At 34.6% G+C, this 18,744-nt stretch overlaps 1 protein-coding gene across 3 annotated transcripts in view; it reads left to right on the top strand.

Annotated features, from left to right (window-relative positions):
• IPO11 (importin 11) overlaps positions 1 to 18,744 on the top strand; it is a 200,996-nt gene that overhangs the window by 37,360 nt on the left and 144,892 nt on the right. For all 3 annotated transcript variants that reach the window (XR_005355599.1, XM_038530704.1, XM_038530703.1), the window contains exons 5-7: positions 1,285 to 1,488; positions 13,244 to 13,376; positions 15,751 to 15,809. Coding sequence is in view for 2 of the 3 variants with exons in the window: in XM_038530704.1 (XP_038386632.1) it covers positions 1,285 to 1,488; positions 13,244 to 13,376; positions 15,751 to 15,809 (396 nt within the window). In the remaining variant the exon portion in view is untranslated. The remainder of the gene's footprint in view (positions 1 to 1,284; positions 1,489 to 13,243; positions 13,377 to 15,750; positions 15,810 to 18,744) is intronic.

Consider the following 18,744-nt stretch of genomic DNA (forward strand, 5'->3'; position numbering starts at 1 on the left):
AACTGTTAAGAAATTTGGTGATATTTGGGTAGTGTTTTAAAATTCAGAAGTCATTTTAAGATACACGCTATTGAAAGCAAGTATCTCTGTGTTTGTAGTTTTAGAAATTAATTTTAATGATTTATGTTATTTCCTCCTCTCCTCTCCTCTCCTTTTCTTTTTTTTTTTTTTTTTTAAAGATTTTATTTATTTATTCATGACAGAGAGAGAAAGAGAGAGGCAGACACAGGCAGAGAGAGAAGCAGGCTCCATGCAGGGAGCCCGACATGGGACTCGATCCTGGGACTCCAGGATCACGCCCTGGGCTGAAGGCAGGCGCCAAACCACTGAGCCACCGGGGCTGCCCTCCTTTTTTTTTAAACTACAGGATATCTTGTCTGTTTCCTTCATCCATCATATTTTCAGTTCTCACTGTATACCCTGAGTTGGTTAGTTAATAGATTACACAATTCAATTTTTTTTTCTTTCCTTTAGAGTGAGATATTTTTTTAGAAGTTTTGCTTATGGTTACAAAAATTTCTTAAATTTTTATACGATATTGTTTACTACACTTATTTTAACTTGAATATTTCAAAAGTGTTATATCTGTTGTTATTTACTGTGTTAGTAGTTAAGACAGAAATTTAAAAATATTAACTAAAGGGACGCCTCAGTAGCTCAGCAGTTGAGCATCTGCCTTTGTCTTCAGGGCATGATCCAGGAGTTCGGGGATCAAGTCCTGCATCAGGTTTCCTGTGAGGAACCTGCTTCTCCCTCTGCCTCTGTCTCTGCCTGCCTCTCTGCCTCTCTCTGCGTCTGTTATGAATAAATAAATAAAATTTTAAAACTATATTAACTAAAAATAATAAAACCACTAATTGTTAACATAATAGAATTTTAGAAAATGAACCATAGTTCAACAAATATTTAAGGAGAAGAGTATCCTTATTGTGCTTTTTTGCATATCTCCATAGTGTCTGAGTATTTAAAAGAAGACATCTAGATTTTCATATCTGCTTCTTCATTTACTCCGTTAGAATGTATTATTTGGGGAAAAGTTATATTAAGAAAATCTAGCTTCATACTGATGAATGAGGGAAAGGGAGGACCTCGCAGACCTCTAAAAAGGTCTTAACCTGCTCCTCTCTAGACCATACTTTGTGAACCACCGTCTTAAGTAATTTTACTCACATTTTGTCGGATGTCTTAACTAACCAAAAGATAATTTTCAACTGTGAATTCATTTCTTATCTGTTGATTTGCTTACATATGTGTATTTCTGATGATTAATTTTTTTCTCTTTAGATTGCAACTCAGATTGCAGTGCTGATTGCAAAAGTTGCTCGACTGGACTGTCCTAGACAGTGGCCTGAACTGATTCCCACTCTTATAGAATCTGTGAAAGTCCAAGATGATCTTCGACAGCACAGAGCATTACTTACCTTCTATCATGTTACCAAGACTCTGGCTTCCAAACGTCTGGCTGCTGATAGAAAATTGTTTTATGATGTAAGTGATTTAACATAAATTTGATTATGAAAACTGCTACTGGTATAAAAATGTCTGTAAAAAGATTTTAAATTGGCTACTGATATGACAAGTAATATTGCTTAGTTGCCAGTAAGCAGGGATTGGTTGGTAGAAAATGGTCTGAAGGCAGAGACTGTTTTGAGGATTTTGAAGTTCAGATGGAAAAAAGAAGCTGTGATAAAGTAGACATTTGTGAGAGATAGAGTTGAAGTATAGAACGTTAAAATTGACGTTCCTGGATAATTGATGTATGTAGGGCAGATGTGGGAAGGAGTCTGACATAACTGGTGAGAGCCCTTTATTGGGTGTCTTAGCATCATTTGCTGAAAAGACTTCACCTTGTTCACTTGCTTGCTTTGACATTTTTGTATTTGATTATTTTTACCTTATTAAAGTTGTGGTTTTCATATTGTTCAACCTAATGTTTTGGACTGCACCATATAACTAGTCTCATAGTATTTTTAATAGTATTTGCCTTTGTAATCCTTGCTTTGAGGATATAATTTGGGAATTTGCTTTTCTAACAGACTTCCAGATAATTATCACATATACCAGAGATATGCCATGATCACATTAGGTTATCTACTTTTAACTTAGTCAGTTTAAGTAGCCAATGTTAGAGGTACCTGGGGGCTCGGTTGGTAAGTGTTTGCCTTTGGCTCAGGTCGTGGTCCTGGGTGTCCTGGGATCAAGCCCCCCAGTTGAGCTCCCTGTTCAATAAGGAGTCTGCTTCTCCCTCTGCTCCTCCTCTCCCTCCACTGTTCTCCTTACACTCTGCCCCCCAACTCATGCTTATGCGCACTCTCTCTCTCTCAGTCTCTCATGAATAAATAAATAAAATCTTTAAAAAAAGTCTTTAAAAATAGCCAATATTAGGTTTATCCAAGGATGTTGAGTATAAGAGAAATTCTTTTTTGTTGAAGGTTGCTTTTTAAGTCCTTATTGCTTTTGCTTGATACCCAACGAAGATTTAAGAAATGGACTGTTTATTCTCTCCGGTCTTGCTGTGAATTTCTTGCTGATTTTGCACACATTTATCTCAATCTTACACTCTTCCACTTACTTTTACATTGGCTGTTTTCCCAAGTCAAATGTCTAGAAGGTTGAGGGTTGCAATGATTTTATGAAAGAGTACCTTCTTTAGAAGTTTGAATTTATAGTTCAGTTTTCTCAGGTTGTATTCTAATATGTTGCTTTACAGTTTTTAGGGATAATTTATATTTAGCCTAAGAAGGCTCTACAAATTGTATCTAATAAGAGGCTGTATTCTAGATAACTTCTTTGTGTTGTTAGCTTTCTGACTCCTTCTACTTTCTTGGTCAGTTTTCTTGTAGTTTGAGGCTGTTTCCTCTCTATACACTGTAAAATATAGGTCTTCCTAGCATCTTGTGTATACTTCCAGCACAGTACTTATTCCATAGCGCTGACTTTAAAATTGTTGACTTATCTTTCTGAGACCCACTATACCATGAGCTTCATGAGAGAGGATTTGTAGCCTTTATTGTTATAGTCTTGTTGTTAAGCCCAGAAGAATGCATAGAAGTAGGTGGTGCTCAAGAACTGCTTGTTAAATGAATAAATAGGAGACTTTTCTTAGTACCTTCTAGATTTCGAAGTAGCATAGTGTAAAACTTTCAAGAGCAGGAGTTTTGGGAGGATATGTAAAACTTAAGACATCTGGAAAAAAATTAGCTTAGTATCTTTCAGTATTGACTGGAGCAGCTGAACCTGGAAACATGGAGCATAGTATAGAGGGGAACCCAAGAGGAGACATGTCTGATGGGTTTGGGGTATAAGATGTTTAGTTTAATTGAAGTTGGTATATGTAGGAAGATATTATAAAAAGCGGTTTTGCTAGTTAATAAAGTAGCCTGTCTCTCATTTTGGTTATCTGAAGTATGAGAAAGTTCTTTTAAAAATATTTTTACTATGATGCTGCTAAGAGGGTCTTCATGTACTAAATTAGTTTCCCACCTAAAAAATGTAAGCTCTTAGTTGAGCTAGTTCCTCTAGAAGAGTAGTGCAGTGTGCACTTAAAAATGTAAACTGCTGCTCAGTTTGTCCCAATAGTTACTGTATCTTATTTTTCTTTCACATTAAATAAATTATGTTCTTTTGAGAGGGACATATTACAGTCAATAATTGATTTGAAAATTCTTTGCAGTCACGAAATTGAGCTTGGTTTGACACAAAAAATAATTTGTTTTCTATAAAACAGTATGCTTTCATAGAAACCTGAATATAAAAATACTGATATTAACTGTTGAAATCAAGATCTAAAGTCTATGAAAGCAAGGAAATTTAAGGTACAAATCACAGTTCTAATGTAATTATAAATGTATTAACCAGTTAATATTTTGCAGACATGATGTGTAATCCATAAAAGTATATGTGGTAAGTGAAGCAATCCAAACCTAAAAATACATGAAAAGATCATTTGAAAGCAATATATTTCACTTATTTCACTTGTTTTTTAGAAATTTAGATTAACAGAGAAGAAATGTTTTCCATTGTTCTCTATGAGCAGAGCAGCTTTGGGATTTTGAGCAAGACACTTAAATTTTATGATTCTTTAAAATCCTTTCAGTTCTAAAGTTGTGTAATTATATGAATTTATAATCTTTATTACTTTAGGTTAAACTCTGTAAGCACCATGAAAGTTTTGAGATGGAGTTACAGCATAATTTAGATAGATATATTAGCATTTTTAATATTGTTTTTGTCTAAAAGCCAAGACCTTTTTGTATTTAGTTTTGTCCCTTTAAAAAAATTTTTTTGACATAACACCTGTCAATTTTTGCTGTGTAATTTTGATATATAAACAGTTCAGTAAATTTCAAATGTAATCTTGCTAAGAGGACAGTCTAACCTCCATATACCTTTAATCCACATTTATTTTTTCCTGAGGTGTGGCTCTGTTTGCTTTTCCTCTTTGCTGGAGCAAATCATGACTACTTCTTTCATTCAAAATTACTTCAGTATGAATCTCTGAAAAGGACATTTTCTATGATTTGTTAGACCTCTTTTTAGGCTCTAAGTTAGGAATAAATCTTACATTCTGCTTCAGAGTCATTCAACAGATAATTGATTGCTTATCACATACAAGAAATATATGCAATACTGAGGGAGATGGAAGGCATTCATGGGGAAAGTCCTAAGATACAAACCCTCAGACATCATTTAGTAAGCTATTAAAATCTGCCAGAGAAGAAAATACGTGTTAGGTTGTTTATGTGGCCAAGAATAAAACTTAGAAATTTTAAAAACTGAAGGGTTGATGATGAATAAATTCCCACTAAACAGCGTGTATGTTGTTTGCATGATGAAGGTAAGAGAAAACTGAGGCCATGTGAAAACCACATTACAGTATAGTTGACCCTCAGAGCACAGGTTTGCACTGAGCAGGTCCACTTACAGAGTTTTTTACAGTACAGTTCTGTAAATGTATTTTTCTTATTTTTGTAGTAACATTCTCTCTTTTCTAACTCAATTTATTGTAAGAATACAGTGTATAATACAAATGACAGACAAAATACATGGGTTAATCCACTGCTTATGGTACCAGGAATGCTTCCAGTCAACAGTAGGCTATTTGTAGTTAGGTTTTGGGGGAGTCAGAAGTTATTCACAAATTTTTGAATGCATGTGGAAGTGGGAGTTGCCCCTAACCCTCATGTTGTTCAAAGCCCAGTCATACTTCAGAATAGTCTTCTTGATGAGTTAGTATGTTTTCTAAATAAGCTAACAAAATGGAACCACATAGCTACTTTGAGATGGTTCGTGTAAGATTGCTCAGCCTCGTAGCAGACTTTGATACTTACTTTTTAGAAATCTCTAACTTCATGGTGTAATCCCTAGGGGAAACTTCCCAGTAGTTGAAATTATGAATGTTAAATGTGATAATACCAAGATGCTACTTCCATGGTATAGCTCTAGCCTTCAGGATATTATATTGTAGTGAAATTTACTTACAACATAAATTTAAAAAAATATTTTATTTATTTGAGGAAGAGAGAGTGAATGAGAATGAGAGCACGAGAGGGACAGTGGCAGAAGAGGAGAGGAAGAGAGACAAGCACTCTCAGCAAGGTGGGGAGCCCGACGCGAGGCTCGATTCCAGGACCCTGAGATCATGACTCGAGTCAAAGGTAGATGCTTAATCAACTGAGCCACCCAGGTGCCCCATAAATGTGTTTCGAAGTAAATCATTTGATAAGTGAAATAGCTTGTTTTTGGTTTTGTTTGGGTGATTCTTATTGCCTAACCAAATGCCATGTTGAATCTAGATCTTGTCTCTTGCTCTGCCGAATTTTATATTGGCTTTTAAAAGCACATGATGTGGGCAGCTCCAGTGGCTTAGTGGTTTAGCGCCGCCTTCGGCCTGGGGCATGATCCTGGAGACCTGTGGATCCTGGAGACCCATGTCGGGCTCCCTGCGTGGAGCCTGCTTCTCCCTCTGCCTGTGTCTCTACCTCTCCCTCCCTCTTTCTTTTTCTCTTTCTCTTTCTCTTTCTCTTTCTCTTTCTCTTTCTCTTTCTCTTTCTCTTTCTTTTTTCTCTTTCTTTTTCTTTCTCTCTCTCTCTGTGTGTGTCTCTCATGAATAAAAATCTTTAAAAAATAAAAAATTAAAGTACATTATGTAAGGATGGCTTCAGATTTTATAAAGGGTCATTTCTGCTCTGACCCTGTGTGGGGATTTGAGTGTGTATGTGTGTGTCTAGGCTTATGTTAATAGGAGGGAAAGAAGAACCTTTTGGTGGGAACTTCTAAGGGAGGAGAAAGACTCAACAGGACTAGCTTGAGCCAGAAAAAAAAAAGAAGAAAGCCATGCACTGAACATAAGGGGAGATTTTTTGTATAGGATGGTGCTTCTCCTTTCTGTAGTATACAAACCCTTACCTGGGTCCTACAAAAATGGGCTTAGAAAAAAGAATAAAAACTCAAAAAAATGTATTGCTAGAATCTCTGCAAGTTGTTCTTGAAGGAGAATGTTCTTTGTTCTGTCCATCTGACACATACTGGGTTCCTGTTCTGGCAGTCACTGTATTGGATGGCTGAGACCTAGCTGTGAGCACAGCTAAGATCCCAAGTGGGGAGGAGGTAGTTTCATCTTTCCCTGTTTCTTTATGAACTGTGATTCTTTGGATACATGAGAACAAGATTTAGGCCCCAGTGGCAGAACACAGGTCTGTGGCTGTGCTAGGGTTAGACGGCCTGAAGGACCTGCAAGGAGGGCCACAGTGACCTTCCCAGGCCGGAGCTGTACCAGTGTTAGGTTTGAGAATGAAATGAAAACGAGGGCTTACTTAAAGACATGTGGATAATAGATTGTTACCAGTCTTTCGGAACGTCCTTCAGTGAAAGTAAATAAATACCAGGTTGAGAGACTTTGGCAGTTTGATTAGAAATTGTTTTTGAGATAAATCTTGTACCCACCAGAGCTTCTGTCTGAAATGTTTTGGTGATTTGATATATATATGTATATCAAATATGTATATATGTATATATATATATATATATGGTTAAATGGAAGCAAATTCATATTTAAGCCTTGTATTAAAGAGAAAACTGATAACTCTCAAAAGAAATACTGTTTTTGTCATTAAGAACATACATGTGTTTTTAAATTTTGTCTTAAAATTTTTTTTGTCACTTAAAAACTTTTTTGAAACATAACAGAAAGCCAAGGAAAAATATAAAGTACCACATACCTATCACTTAAATTTAGCAGTTAATGTTTTGCTATTTTTGTTTTTTCACCTTTTTTCCTAAATTGTTTTAAAGCATTTAAAGATTTAATGGTGATTTATCACTAAATACTTGAATATTCATCTGTAAAAAGATACTTATTATGTTTATAATCATTTAACTTTTATCAAACCTAAGAAAAGTAAAAATAGTGATTTAGTACCATCCAATACTTTGAGCAAATTTTCTACATTGTTCAGACTTTAACAAGTGGTTTGAGCCAGAAAAATGAATAAGATGGGTACATTTGGTCAAGTTTTTAAATATCTTTTACTTTAGAATAGTATTCATTTCCTTTTTTTCCCCCTTGCTACTTGCTGAAAGATTTGACTCATTTATTTTATAGGATTTTGTATGTTTTACATCTCATGACTATTGAGGAGATTGAGGTTAAGCAGATTTGACACTATAGATTATGGGTAAAATTTTGTGCTTCACTATTAGTGATGAATTACAAGACTTTGATTTGAAAGTTTCTCATTGGTAATGTTTCTTAGGACAAAATTGTGAGAACTGTGTTCTGGAGGCTAAAAAAGTGTAGGAACATTTTAAATGCTAAAAGAAATAATTCCTGTAATGGTTCCCTTTCGACATTCAAGGAATGAAGTCTTTGTACTTATCGGTTAAAAATCACTCAGCAGTCAGTGGGTGGCACTGTTTCTTCTGGTTTAGAAAAAGAAAGTGCAAGTATTTGTGGTTTTGTGAACCGGTACCTAAAATGTTTCATTAAATAGCTTATTTTTATATTGTTTCACTGAATTGTCTCCCTTCTCCCTCCACATTTTTAAAAAGAAAATGTGGAAGAAAAGTTTTTCTTTTGCCTACTTGCTGCATTATTTCTCCTTTTCCATCTGAGCCATCTATGAGCACACAGCTGTTGGTATTTTCTGGGACATGTAAAACAGGGCAGGACTTGTTTATATAGGCTAGTTGACAGTGCTTCTAAACAAATTTTGTGATTTCCTCCTTCATTATCTGTCTTTTCCCTTTTACTCTTGGGCTGAAAGGGTTGTGCCATTGCTGCTTCTTCATTCCAACCATCCCAGTTTGTGTAGAGGCCCTTTTTTTGTAGGCCAGCTAAAAAGAATCTTGAATGAGATTTTTAATAGACCCCTAATGTCCTTAACTAGGTGTTTAGCTCCGAATGGAATAGGAGACAAAGGAGAATGTCAATTAAAATTTTCTTCCTCAAAAAAGAAAAATAAATAAAAATAAATTAAAAAAAATTTTCTTTCTCAGTACAACTGGTTCTTTTTTGATTTTTGTCTTAAATGCTCTATGCCTTCATTGAGCAATACCTGCTGTATGCCAAGCTACTTAAGTGCTTTTCATATTTATATGACTAATCAAAGTAATTAGTTGCTAATAATTGTTAATTTTCAGGGGCTAGAAAGCAAGAAGAATTAATAAAGATCTAACTTTTCCTTAAATCTGTAAATATTATGACATTATGTTTAAGAAATGGGGCTGAAAATTTCAAAATTTACTGAAAGTTGCTTAAAGTAGAAAGGATAGAACCTTTGATTATCTGAATTACACAATTTTCTTACACATGTATTAGAGTAAAGCTGTAAAAGGAAAAGAAGACAATTTTATGGAGCAAAATGGAATTTTACTGTAATGACTGATTTCACCATAATGAAAAACTTCCTTTTGTTTACTTTTGTGACAGTAAGAACCTATGGTACAGTGTACACAGATGTTCTGTGGTATATTTTGGGTTTTTTTTTTTTTTTGTATTGGGAGTGAGTAGGGAGGATTTTATGTTTGGTACGTATACCATAATTTACAATGTGCATATTCAGGTGATAGAATTCTATATAAAGAGATTCTCCAGGAACAGAAGTAGTGCATGAAAAAATTACAACACTTAAAGTAGTTTTGCCATTTTGCTAATGTTATGCTCATGTTATTGTAAAATATGTTGAAAATTAATCTGAAATGTTTTTGTTAGCTAGAATGCAACAGGAAGTTACTCATATAAGAGGGCCCAAATAAGAGGGCCGAAAGCTGGGGAGGGAGACAAAAGAAAGGAATGTGTTTTAACTTGCAGAACCAACAGTTCTAGGTGTTTCACTTGAGAGCCCCTTGCTAGGTGCTTCTTGCCTGGTAGCCCTTACTTGAGCCAGTTTGAGCAGGATTAGAAGTGAGGACCTGGGCAGAAGCCTCCAAAGTTGCGCTAAAGTTACCTTTAGTTCATTATAACTCTAAGGTCTCCTCCAGTGGGCAGAGTTCTCTTCCAGTTTTTGAACATAGGACGTATGCACCAGCAACAGCATATTGACATGCTAGGCAAGAGCAGTTGAACCTAAGTGCCTTGGTGAGCTCCTTGCTCCTGCCCCCTGATCAATTGAATAAAAGTTTCCAGTACTAGCCTCACTGCCTGATATTGCTTTGAGAGCTGTTTCCTTATTTGTAACAAATAAGAGGTTCTTTCCTTTCATCACTTCTTGAATTGTGTTCTATTTGATGCACCCCATGCCATGAACCTCTTAAGTTCAGTTATATTATGCTGTTGGTTTAGGATGGTAGATTATCTCTTACATGTTTTGTTTTGTTTTTTTTCAGCTGGTGTCAGATTTCATTTTGTCAGCTTATTTTCTCAGGCTTAATCTTGCTTTTTAATTGAGAAACTAGGGAATGGGTTGCTGTTGTTTTCTTTATTGAGTCTGGCATGTAGTGTTAGAGGAGGACATTGAGAATTAGATAAAAGGCCCTATGACTCTTAGGATTAATGAATGGGACTTGCTCCAAATTATATATACAAAGATTATATATTTATGTATGAACAATGTTCAGTTTATATTAGCTGTCTTGCATAGGTATTCATGTAAATAATAGAACAGAAGTACATGTTATTCTGTTGAGTGTTATACCAAGGAGGGTAAGGCTTCCGGAAGAATTTGTTAGGTGAGATTCTGATTCAAACAATCTATTGCATCCATATTAGCAGCAGTTTTGATCTCAGGTAGTGTGGGGCAGTTTTCCTTTTTGTTTTTATGAAAAGAAAATTCTGACATTATTGAATTGTTACATAACTTTTGGAGAACAGGATTTACTATAATTGATTCTGAATGTATGGGATAGTATCTACTTGGTATTGTACTAAAAAGTTTAAATAGGATTTGTACAACTAATGTTTATTTCTTTTATTATATTACTATGTAGTTAAATGCTATGTACTGTATATTAAGAGGCATTAGAACAGAGAAGTTAAAAATCTAAGCTCTGAGCACTTTCCTTGATTTCAGTCTGGTCTCTTCCTCTTACTAATTATGCTCTTTACTCTTGGGCAAGTTACTTAACCTTTCTTTACCTCGACTTCTTCATTGTAAAATGGGGATATCTACTTTTTAGATTGTGATGATTAAATAAGGTGATAAAGGTAAAAGGCTGAGAGCATTGCCTAGTGCAGAGTAGGTTCAGTAAATGTCTACTCTTATTCTGTTGTAACCTTTGTTAATTTTATCATGTAGTTAATAGTATCTGCATAAATACTTGTTTCCTGAAAATATCTTTTACAAGAGTTCAAGGGACTTCAGATCCACTGTTAGAAAACAAATTTTTATATAGACATCCGTCTGAACATTTTGAATGAAATCTGTGTGTAGAAGTTAATGCGAAACAAGTAGTTTTAAGGAGGAGATGGAGAGGAGGGCTAGAAAGTAATTTGTGAGCAAGAGACTGCTTTAGAGTGTAATAATCTTCTGTTCTTATTTGAAATTGGGGTATGGCACTCCTTAAATTTTATTTACTACATACGCATAAAGCGGGTCTAAAAATTATGGTCAGGGCTAAAGACTTGTTTATTTTGTTGAAATATTTGCTGCAATAAGAAATTATACTTTAGTTTAAAACTTTACTTTTAGGTCTTATATATCATTACTACTCCTTCTTTGCCTCTAAACCTCTTTCTTTTCTTTCACTTTTCTGGCAGACATATTTTGATGATTTATATGTTTGGAAAAGTGTAGGATGCTCTAATTTAAAATTACACAGTAAGTGTAATAAAAATTGAAATTGTGGATTTTCCAATTCTAGACATATATTTAACCTCATTTTCTAAGAAAGGACTTACTAAGAAAAATACTGAAGTTCACTATAGTTATAAGTAAAGTTTACAAGTTTTTTGAAGTGTTTTTTTCTTCTGATTAGATTAGAAAATTGGATTAGATTAGATTATAGCCTGTTGATGTATTAGATCCTTAACTGTTTGTGATACTGCTGCTTGCTGTAAAACAGTGTTGAAACAATTATCACTCCTATATTTTGGCTGTCATGAAACATTAAGATTAAATAACTTGATTTCATTCTCTGAAGTATTCCATGTGTACTTGAGAATATGCTGAAGCTACTTAATAAGGAGTCACTGTACTTGTTTCAAGCAAGGGCCTACTCCAGCTTTTACTGATCATTTGGTAAAGACAAAGGCCCTTTTAGATTCTGACAATTTATTACTTATTTTAGACAGAGAAATGAGATTAGTACCAATTTTCTGTGGTTTTTGTTCCACTTACCTAAAAGGTTGACCAAAGCAATATGGATTGAATGACTCAGGTGCAAATTGTGGGATGCCCCATTGCTAAGGAGCTGGTTCTAGACCATAACTAAGTGGTTTTATTTTCTGCAGCTCTCTTTTGAGGGGGATGGGTCAGAAAACCTTTTATCTCATCAGAACCTGGAAGGTGAGGAGGTGAGCAGGAACATGGCCTGGTAGCAGTTCCTTACAAACTTTCCATTTCTTGTTTTCCAGGAGGATTGTAATATGTTCTGTTGGTAGTCCTATTAATTGAGTTTCAAGCCTTTGTCTTTGTGGCCTATGTAGATATGTGCAAAGTCACCAGGGGGATTTGGCCAAGCTCTTACCCTACACCTGTAAGCACAGGCCATTAAAAATTTTTGAATTAGGGGTCCCTGGATGGCTCAGCGGTTGAGCATCTGCCTTTGGCCCAGGGCGTGATCCTGGAGTCCCAGGATCGAGTCCCACATCGGGCTCCCTGCATGGAGCCTGCTTCTCCCTCTGCCTGTGTCTCTGCCTCTCTCTCTCTCTCTCTCTCTCTCTCTCTCTCTCTCTGTCTCTCATGAATAAATAAATAAAATCTTTAAAAAAAATTTTTTTTGAATTAAAATAATAGAAATATTTTTTCATGGAAGTTTTCTTATATTTACAGAATTGCATTTCTGCCTGGTTTCTAATCTTGCTATAAGTCTAGTGTTTAGTGGAAATGATATACTTTTATGTGGAATAAGAAAAACCATTCTGAAGTATGTTAATGATAACTAGTCATTTATATATGTACTTTCATCTCGTTTTTATTTAAATTAAATGGCCCTGTAGACTCAGCTGCATTGCTCTTAGACCTTCTCTGAAACAAAACAAAACAAAATGGCTCTGCGTTAACCTGGGTGGCAGAGGCCTACTGCATCCCATTATGAAAGTCAGGTTTGTAGGTAGCAGTACATATTAGGAAAGCAGCCTGACAAGCATCATGGTCTGTACGTTCCCGCTTTAAAATGCCCTGAAACCATCGTGGATAGAACTGAGAACTGGCAGGACACAGAAATTTCGTTCTTTTGTATTTCTTAGTATATTGTTTTATGTGTGTTACACTCAGTGACAGTCTGTCTTTATCTTAAAAACTGAGTGTTGCAACATATCAGTGGAAGAAAAAAGGAATAAATAGAAATGTCAGACTGCAGTGCAGGCATTAGACTAAGTACTGTTTCAAGCACAACTAATATTTTAGGTGTGAATATGTGTGTACACTGCAGCAGCCAACAAATGGTCCCTAATACTGTTCGTTTTGCCTTAAAAAGTTTGAAATGTGATAAATGACTTAATTATTTCACATCCCCTTGAAAAGGAGACTAAAACTGAAATTAAAAGGTGACATAAAAAATGAAATGTATTACTATGTAGATCTGATAACTGAAATCTGTTTTTTTTTTTTTTATTGTGAACAAATTTGTTGATATTTCTTTGCAGTTAGCTTCTGGAATTTATAATTTTGCCTGCTCTCTGTGGAATCACCATACAGACACATTCCTTCAACAAGTTTCTTCTGGCAATGAAGCTGCAGTTCTAAGTTCACTAGAACGAACTCTGCTGTCATTGAAAGGTACTATTAAACTTGATTTGTTCATTTTGCAAATGACATACCTTGGAAGAGTCAACAAATAGTTCCACTGTTGGATTATCTGCTCCTCCTTGCCCTTGGAGAATAAGTGGTTAGTTTCTCCCTCAGAGATGAGGCCTTATTTGTGGTTTTTTCTTTTGTGAGAATAGCTTTTCCTCTAATTTGTAAAAGTGTGGGATAGATTTGTTATAGTCACATTGCTGGGGTCCCAGGGCTCTGAATACGTTCTTTCAAATACTTCTACTTTTTTTTTTTTTTTTTTGCTTCTACTTTACACTTCCCTTTCTAGGCTCCTACTCTTATTGCTGTGCTAACTTCCCTAAACTTCGGTCCTCAAGTGTTAGTGAGCTCTGTCTCCCAGTTTTCCATAAGAACTCAGTTTCTGTCCTTCTTGTTTGTACCTTAACCTCACTTGGATTTTAGAAGGTGCTGGATGGTGTGCCATCTTGGCCTCTGGTTTCATACGCTTTGCTTGTATGTATTTCCTTAGCCCAAATCTCTGTTTTATCTTTCCTGAGCTTTTTATCTTGATGAACATAATCTCAGGTTCCTTTCTGTTATAAAATGCTCTTTGTCTTCCAGTCTCTCCTTTCTTCTTGTGCTTAGGCTCTTTTTAGTTTGTGTTTATTAGTTTGATCTCAAGCAGCTTTTAGTTCTCTTACTGTGGCTCATTTTGCATCCTTTGGCTTAAATAAGCCCTTTTGTCATACTCCCCTTAGTACCTTAGGATGCTGATGTACACTTTGCATACTCTCAAGCATCACTTACATTCATCAGACAGTGGATGCGCAGACTTCAAAAGGTCAACACATTTTGGTGAACCTTGTAAACAAGTGTGAATAATTTCAAGGAAAAGCATGAATAATTTCAAGGAACTGTTGACAAATAAAATTCATTGCTGGTTGGTTATATAGGTGGTTCTCTGTTATGGCGTGGTTGATTGGTTATATAGGTGAGTGGAGATGGTTTTGTCAACATCCTTGAGGAAGAAATTAAAAGGATTTAGAGGGAAACATTCATCCAGAAAGAATTAGAGAAAGTGGTGTAAGGTTATGATACAAAACTTACGTAAGTTCTGTATTTAACGATCAAGGAATATTCCTGAGTGCTTTTGATTGGGTTTTTCTTATCTTACCGATTTCAGAGAGTAACTCCTGACAGAAAGGATGCAGCTCTACTGTACATTAGCCTGCTTTTAGCCTTTCAATACTTCCCTGTCTCAGGGTCGTAGCATTTCTAAGATATCTTGACTTGGAAAAATCCTATAGCATTTCCCTTTAAAATATTTGTTCTGCCCAGCTGTTAAATTTCTATGATTTGAGCAATACTTAAGACTGCAGTTTTTGCTATATGTAATCTGAGCTTAAACCTTTGTGCATTTAGTATCTTTTAAATGTGTGTGTTTGTGTGTGTGTATGTATTCACCATTTAAATAAATTCATGGTGGTATTTGACATTGGGTTGACAGACATAATAAAATGATCACACAAATACATCTGAAATGACATGTGACAGTGTGATCTTACAATATTATGGTAACTGACATGTGGTCAGAAAAGACTTCACTGAGAAAGTGATGTTTGAACCAGATTTATTGTAGGATAAGTGGAAGTTAACCAAGTGATGAAGGGCAAAAGAAAGGACACTCTTGGTGATGTAGAGCAAGTACTTTTGTGTGAACAAATGAATTTATTAACCATAGTTTATAGATGAGGAATGTGAGATCTAGAAAAGTTGTTCAAAATAATACAGTTGTAGATGTTAGAGCTAGGATTTAAATCTAGGTCTGACTTCCAGTTGTTTATCCTGCTTGGTCTCTCTTGTGTATAATATAGCGGTTATACGTTAAATGTGATGTTTATACTTGAGCACTATGATCTATTTCAGATTTAGAAATAGTTTAGTTTTTATATCCTTTTTAGGAGATACTGTATTTTCATTAATGTAGCCTAAAACTAAATGAAGCTTTTTGGTCACTGTTGAGACATATTTCAAGGTTATGGAATAGAGGTAGTAATTTTCTCAGTTTCAAACTAGGGATTATTGCAGATGAGAAGTACTAACAATTATAGAATTTAAATTTTGCAAAATGGTTTTAGAAACATAAGTAGTTAAGATATCTGAGAGGAACACAGTGTTTGAGTCCCAAGAACTTGGCTATCATTCCATCTTTCCCACGGGAAACAAACCAATGACCAGGGATTACCTTTCTTTACTATTCTATGAAAGGATGAAGTTAGAGTAACCCCCAGTTGATGAAGCTTTTGTGATTCTGAGTCTTTGTTATGATTGTGATTTTAATAGGATAAAGTATATGAGGCAATTAGATGCAATAAAGCTCAATTTTACTTTTCAGTGCTGCGTAAATTAACTGTTAATGGATTTGTGGAACCTCATAAGAATATGGAGGTGATGGTAAGTGAAAGAAGTTACTGAGTCTTTATGGCTTTGCGAACTTGCTTGGTATTTTCCTGAATGTTTTAAAGCTTCTTCTTTTTGCTTGGCATTCTTTTACAAGTTTGTATTGAGTGAGCTTTTACTATTTTGTGTATGTTATACTTTTAGACTTATGGCCTTTTTTTAGTATATCAAAGCAGCTCCTTTGTGAAGGGTAGGAAATAAGCCTAGGACAGTTCTCAAGTGCCATGGTACATTGCTTTATTTATAATTTGAATTTGGGTGAGCTTCCTGAATTTGAATGCTTTTAAAACATTTCTAGGTCCATTGTGGATAGTTAATTATACCCTTGATATTTCCCTTTGTCTGTTTTTTATATTTAAAATGAAATTTTTTCTTCAATCATAACATTTATGTGTGCTCTTTGTAAGTCATTTGAAAATATATATACAAGAAGGGAAAACTCTGTTGATAAGCCCAACATTTGTGATGTATATTCATTGTATGGCACCATTTACTTTTTCTGTGTAGAATATATAGCTGTATATATCTAATCCTGAAACAAAATGAGATTGTGTTATATATTTACTCAGATCTATGTTAGTTTTCATAGTAAGTTAAAGTCAGCTAAAATGGTGCTTTCTGTAGATTGCTTTGGGGGTGTTGAACAGGAATTGTGGAAAAAAGTACATCTAGTTGGGTCTTAAGAGTTTGCCCTACCAGAGCTGATCAGAGTTACTCTTGTTTTAAATCTTCAGTATATTTTGTCTATCTGTAAGATTTTGATTGCAAAAACGATTCTACTGTTAAAAGAATTTAAAAGCTGGTAATAGGGCAGCCTGGGTGGCTCAGCAGTTTAGCGCTGCCTGCAGCCCAGGGTGTGATCCTGGAGACCGGGATCTAGTCCCATGTCAGGCTCCCTGCATGGAGCTTGCTTCTCCCTCAGCCTGTGTCTCTGCCTCTATCTCTCTCTCTCTGTCTCTGTCTCTTTCTCTCTCTCTGTGTCTCTCATGAATAAATAAATAAAATAAAAGCTGGTATATACATCATTATAGCATGATTGGCTATTTTGTTCTATAAAAGTGTTATATGCTTAGTTTTTGAAAAGTTAAAAAACAGAAGGAAAGGAAATAGTCGTTTGAAAACTTGCTATCAAAGATAAGGCTAAAATTTGTAAGTATACTTTAAGAGATTTTATGCATAGTCTTTCAGATATACTTTTCTCTCTTCCTCAGTTTTATGTAAATGAGACCCATATGCTGTTTGTTTGCTTACTTTTTCTTAAACTTAGTATGTTATTTTTCTCATGGGTGTTTTTCTCATGCCAGTAGTATGTTTTTAATGATTTTGTGGTAAATACTTGTGATTACTGTCAGTGAGCTAATTTTTAAAAAGGGATAACATTAATATAGGATTCCTGTAATTTCCTTGCCAGTTATCCATTGATGGATATATAGGTTGTTTATAGTTTTTAATTGTTGGTCAGTGATGTTGGAATGAACATTTGGAGATACATATCTATATATCATTGTGTACTTTTCTGATGCACTCTTCAGGCTAACTTACTAGAAGTGAAAATAGTTGATTCAAGCATAAGCACGTTGATAGCATTGATTGGTATTACCAAATTGCCAAAATATGCATAAAAACAGCCATAATTTTAATGCTGATATATTTTAAATATATATATTTTTTTATTGCTATACTGCCAAAAAACCTTTCCAGAAACCAATTTGACAGCTTCTCCTGAATTTCCTGCACTGGAATGCTTTAAATTGCATAAAAGCAGAGACTGTCTCATTCACTGTCCATCCCAGAGCTTGGAATAGTCTCTGCCAATATTAAATGTTCAATAGTTACTTGTAAAATGAATGAATATGGGATAGAGTAAAATCAGGTCAGAAGGTTCAGTAATTATCTTTATCTGCAATATGATTCTGAATATCATAAAATTATTTTAAATAAAATATGGATTATGTTCATCAGTTTTTTTGTTTTTTAGTAAAAATAAATTGATTTAAATCACATTCCTATAAATTGAAATAGTGGTTTTCAGTGGAAACTATCAATGTTCTGTGAGTTTTTGGCTTTCCCTTGAGAGTCTTTCTTCTGTCTACTGAAACTGTATGTCAGCTTTTGCTTAGTTAGAAATGCTGTATTATAGCAGTTAAAGTATATTGACTTGTTCGAAACAAAATAGAATTTTAACAAGTTATGATGACTTTTCAAGTAACAAAAATCTTAAAAATAACATGGAACTTAAAAAGATACTTTAGAAGCTCTGTATGATAATGGTGAGATTTTGGTTTCTGGAGGCAGATTTGGATTTGAATCTTGACTTGGCCTTTTCCTGATAGAATGGCCTCCAGCTATTTACTTATCTACTCTGACACTATTCCTTTTTTGTTTGTTTGTTTGTTTGTTATATGAAGATGAAATGATAGTATCTACCTCTTTGGATCTTATGAGGATTAAGAGGGATAATGATTTTGGTAAATAGTTCAGCTAATTAAAGTGCTCTTTAAATGACTACTTAATGGGTAATTTGAGTTTTTGTGTTATATAATATGAATCATAAACTTTTACTTCGTTTATTTGGACTGCCGATTATAGACTATCTATAATTTTATAAATTCCTGATTCTCTTGATCAGCTTACTAAAATTGATGACTCAAAATTTTGTACTTTCTTCGGAGAACCCCCAATTGATAAACTAATTTTATTTAAAAGAAATAGAGTGAAATTCTATGTTGTCAATACTTTCAGGGATTGTTGGACTACTGTATCAATGTAAAATATATATGGGATCTCAATGATCTTATTCTTCCCATAGTGAAACATTTTGCTCATCATCCTAGAAATCACTTTTTTGTTACTTATCATTACTTTTCAATTATTCTCATCTGTGGTTAAAAAGACTGAAATACAGTGAAAGTGGAAGAATGATTGAATT

This window comes from Canis lupus, chromosome 2, assembly GCF_011100685.1.
Source record: "Canis lupus familiaris isolate Mischka breed German Shepherd chromosome 2, alternate assembly UU_Cfam_GSD_1.0, whole genome shotgun sequence".
In the NCBI taxonomy this organism is placed as follows: Eukaryota; Metazoa; Chordata; class Mammalia; order Carnivora; family Canidae; genus Canis; species Canis lupus.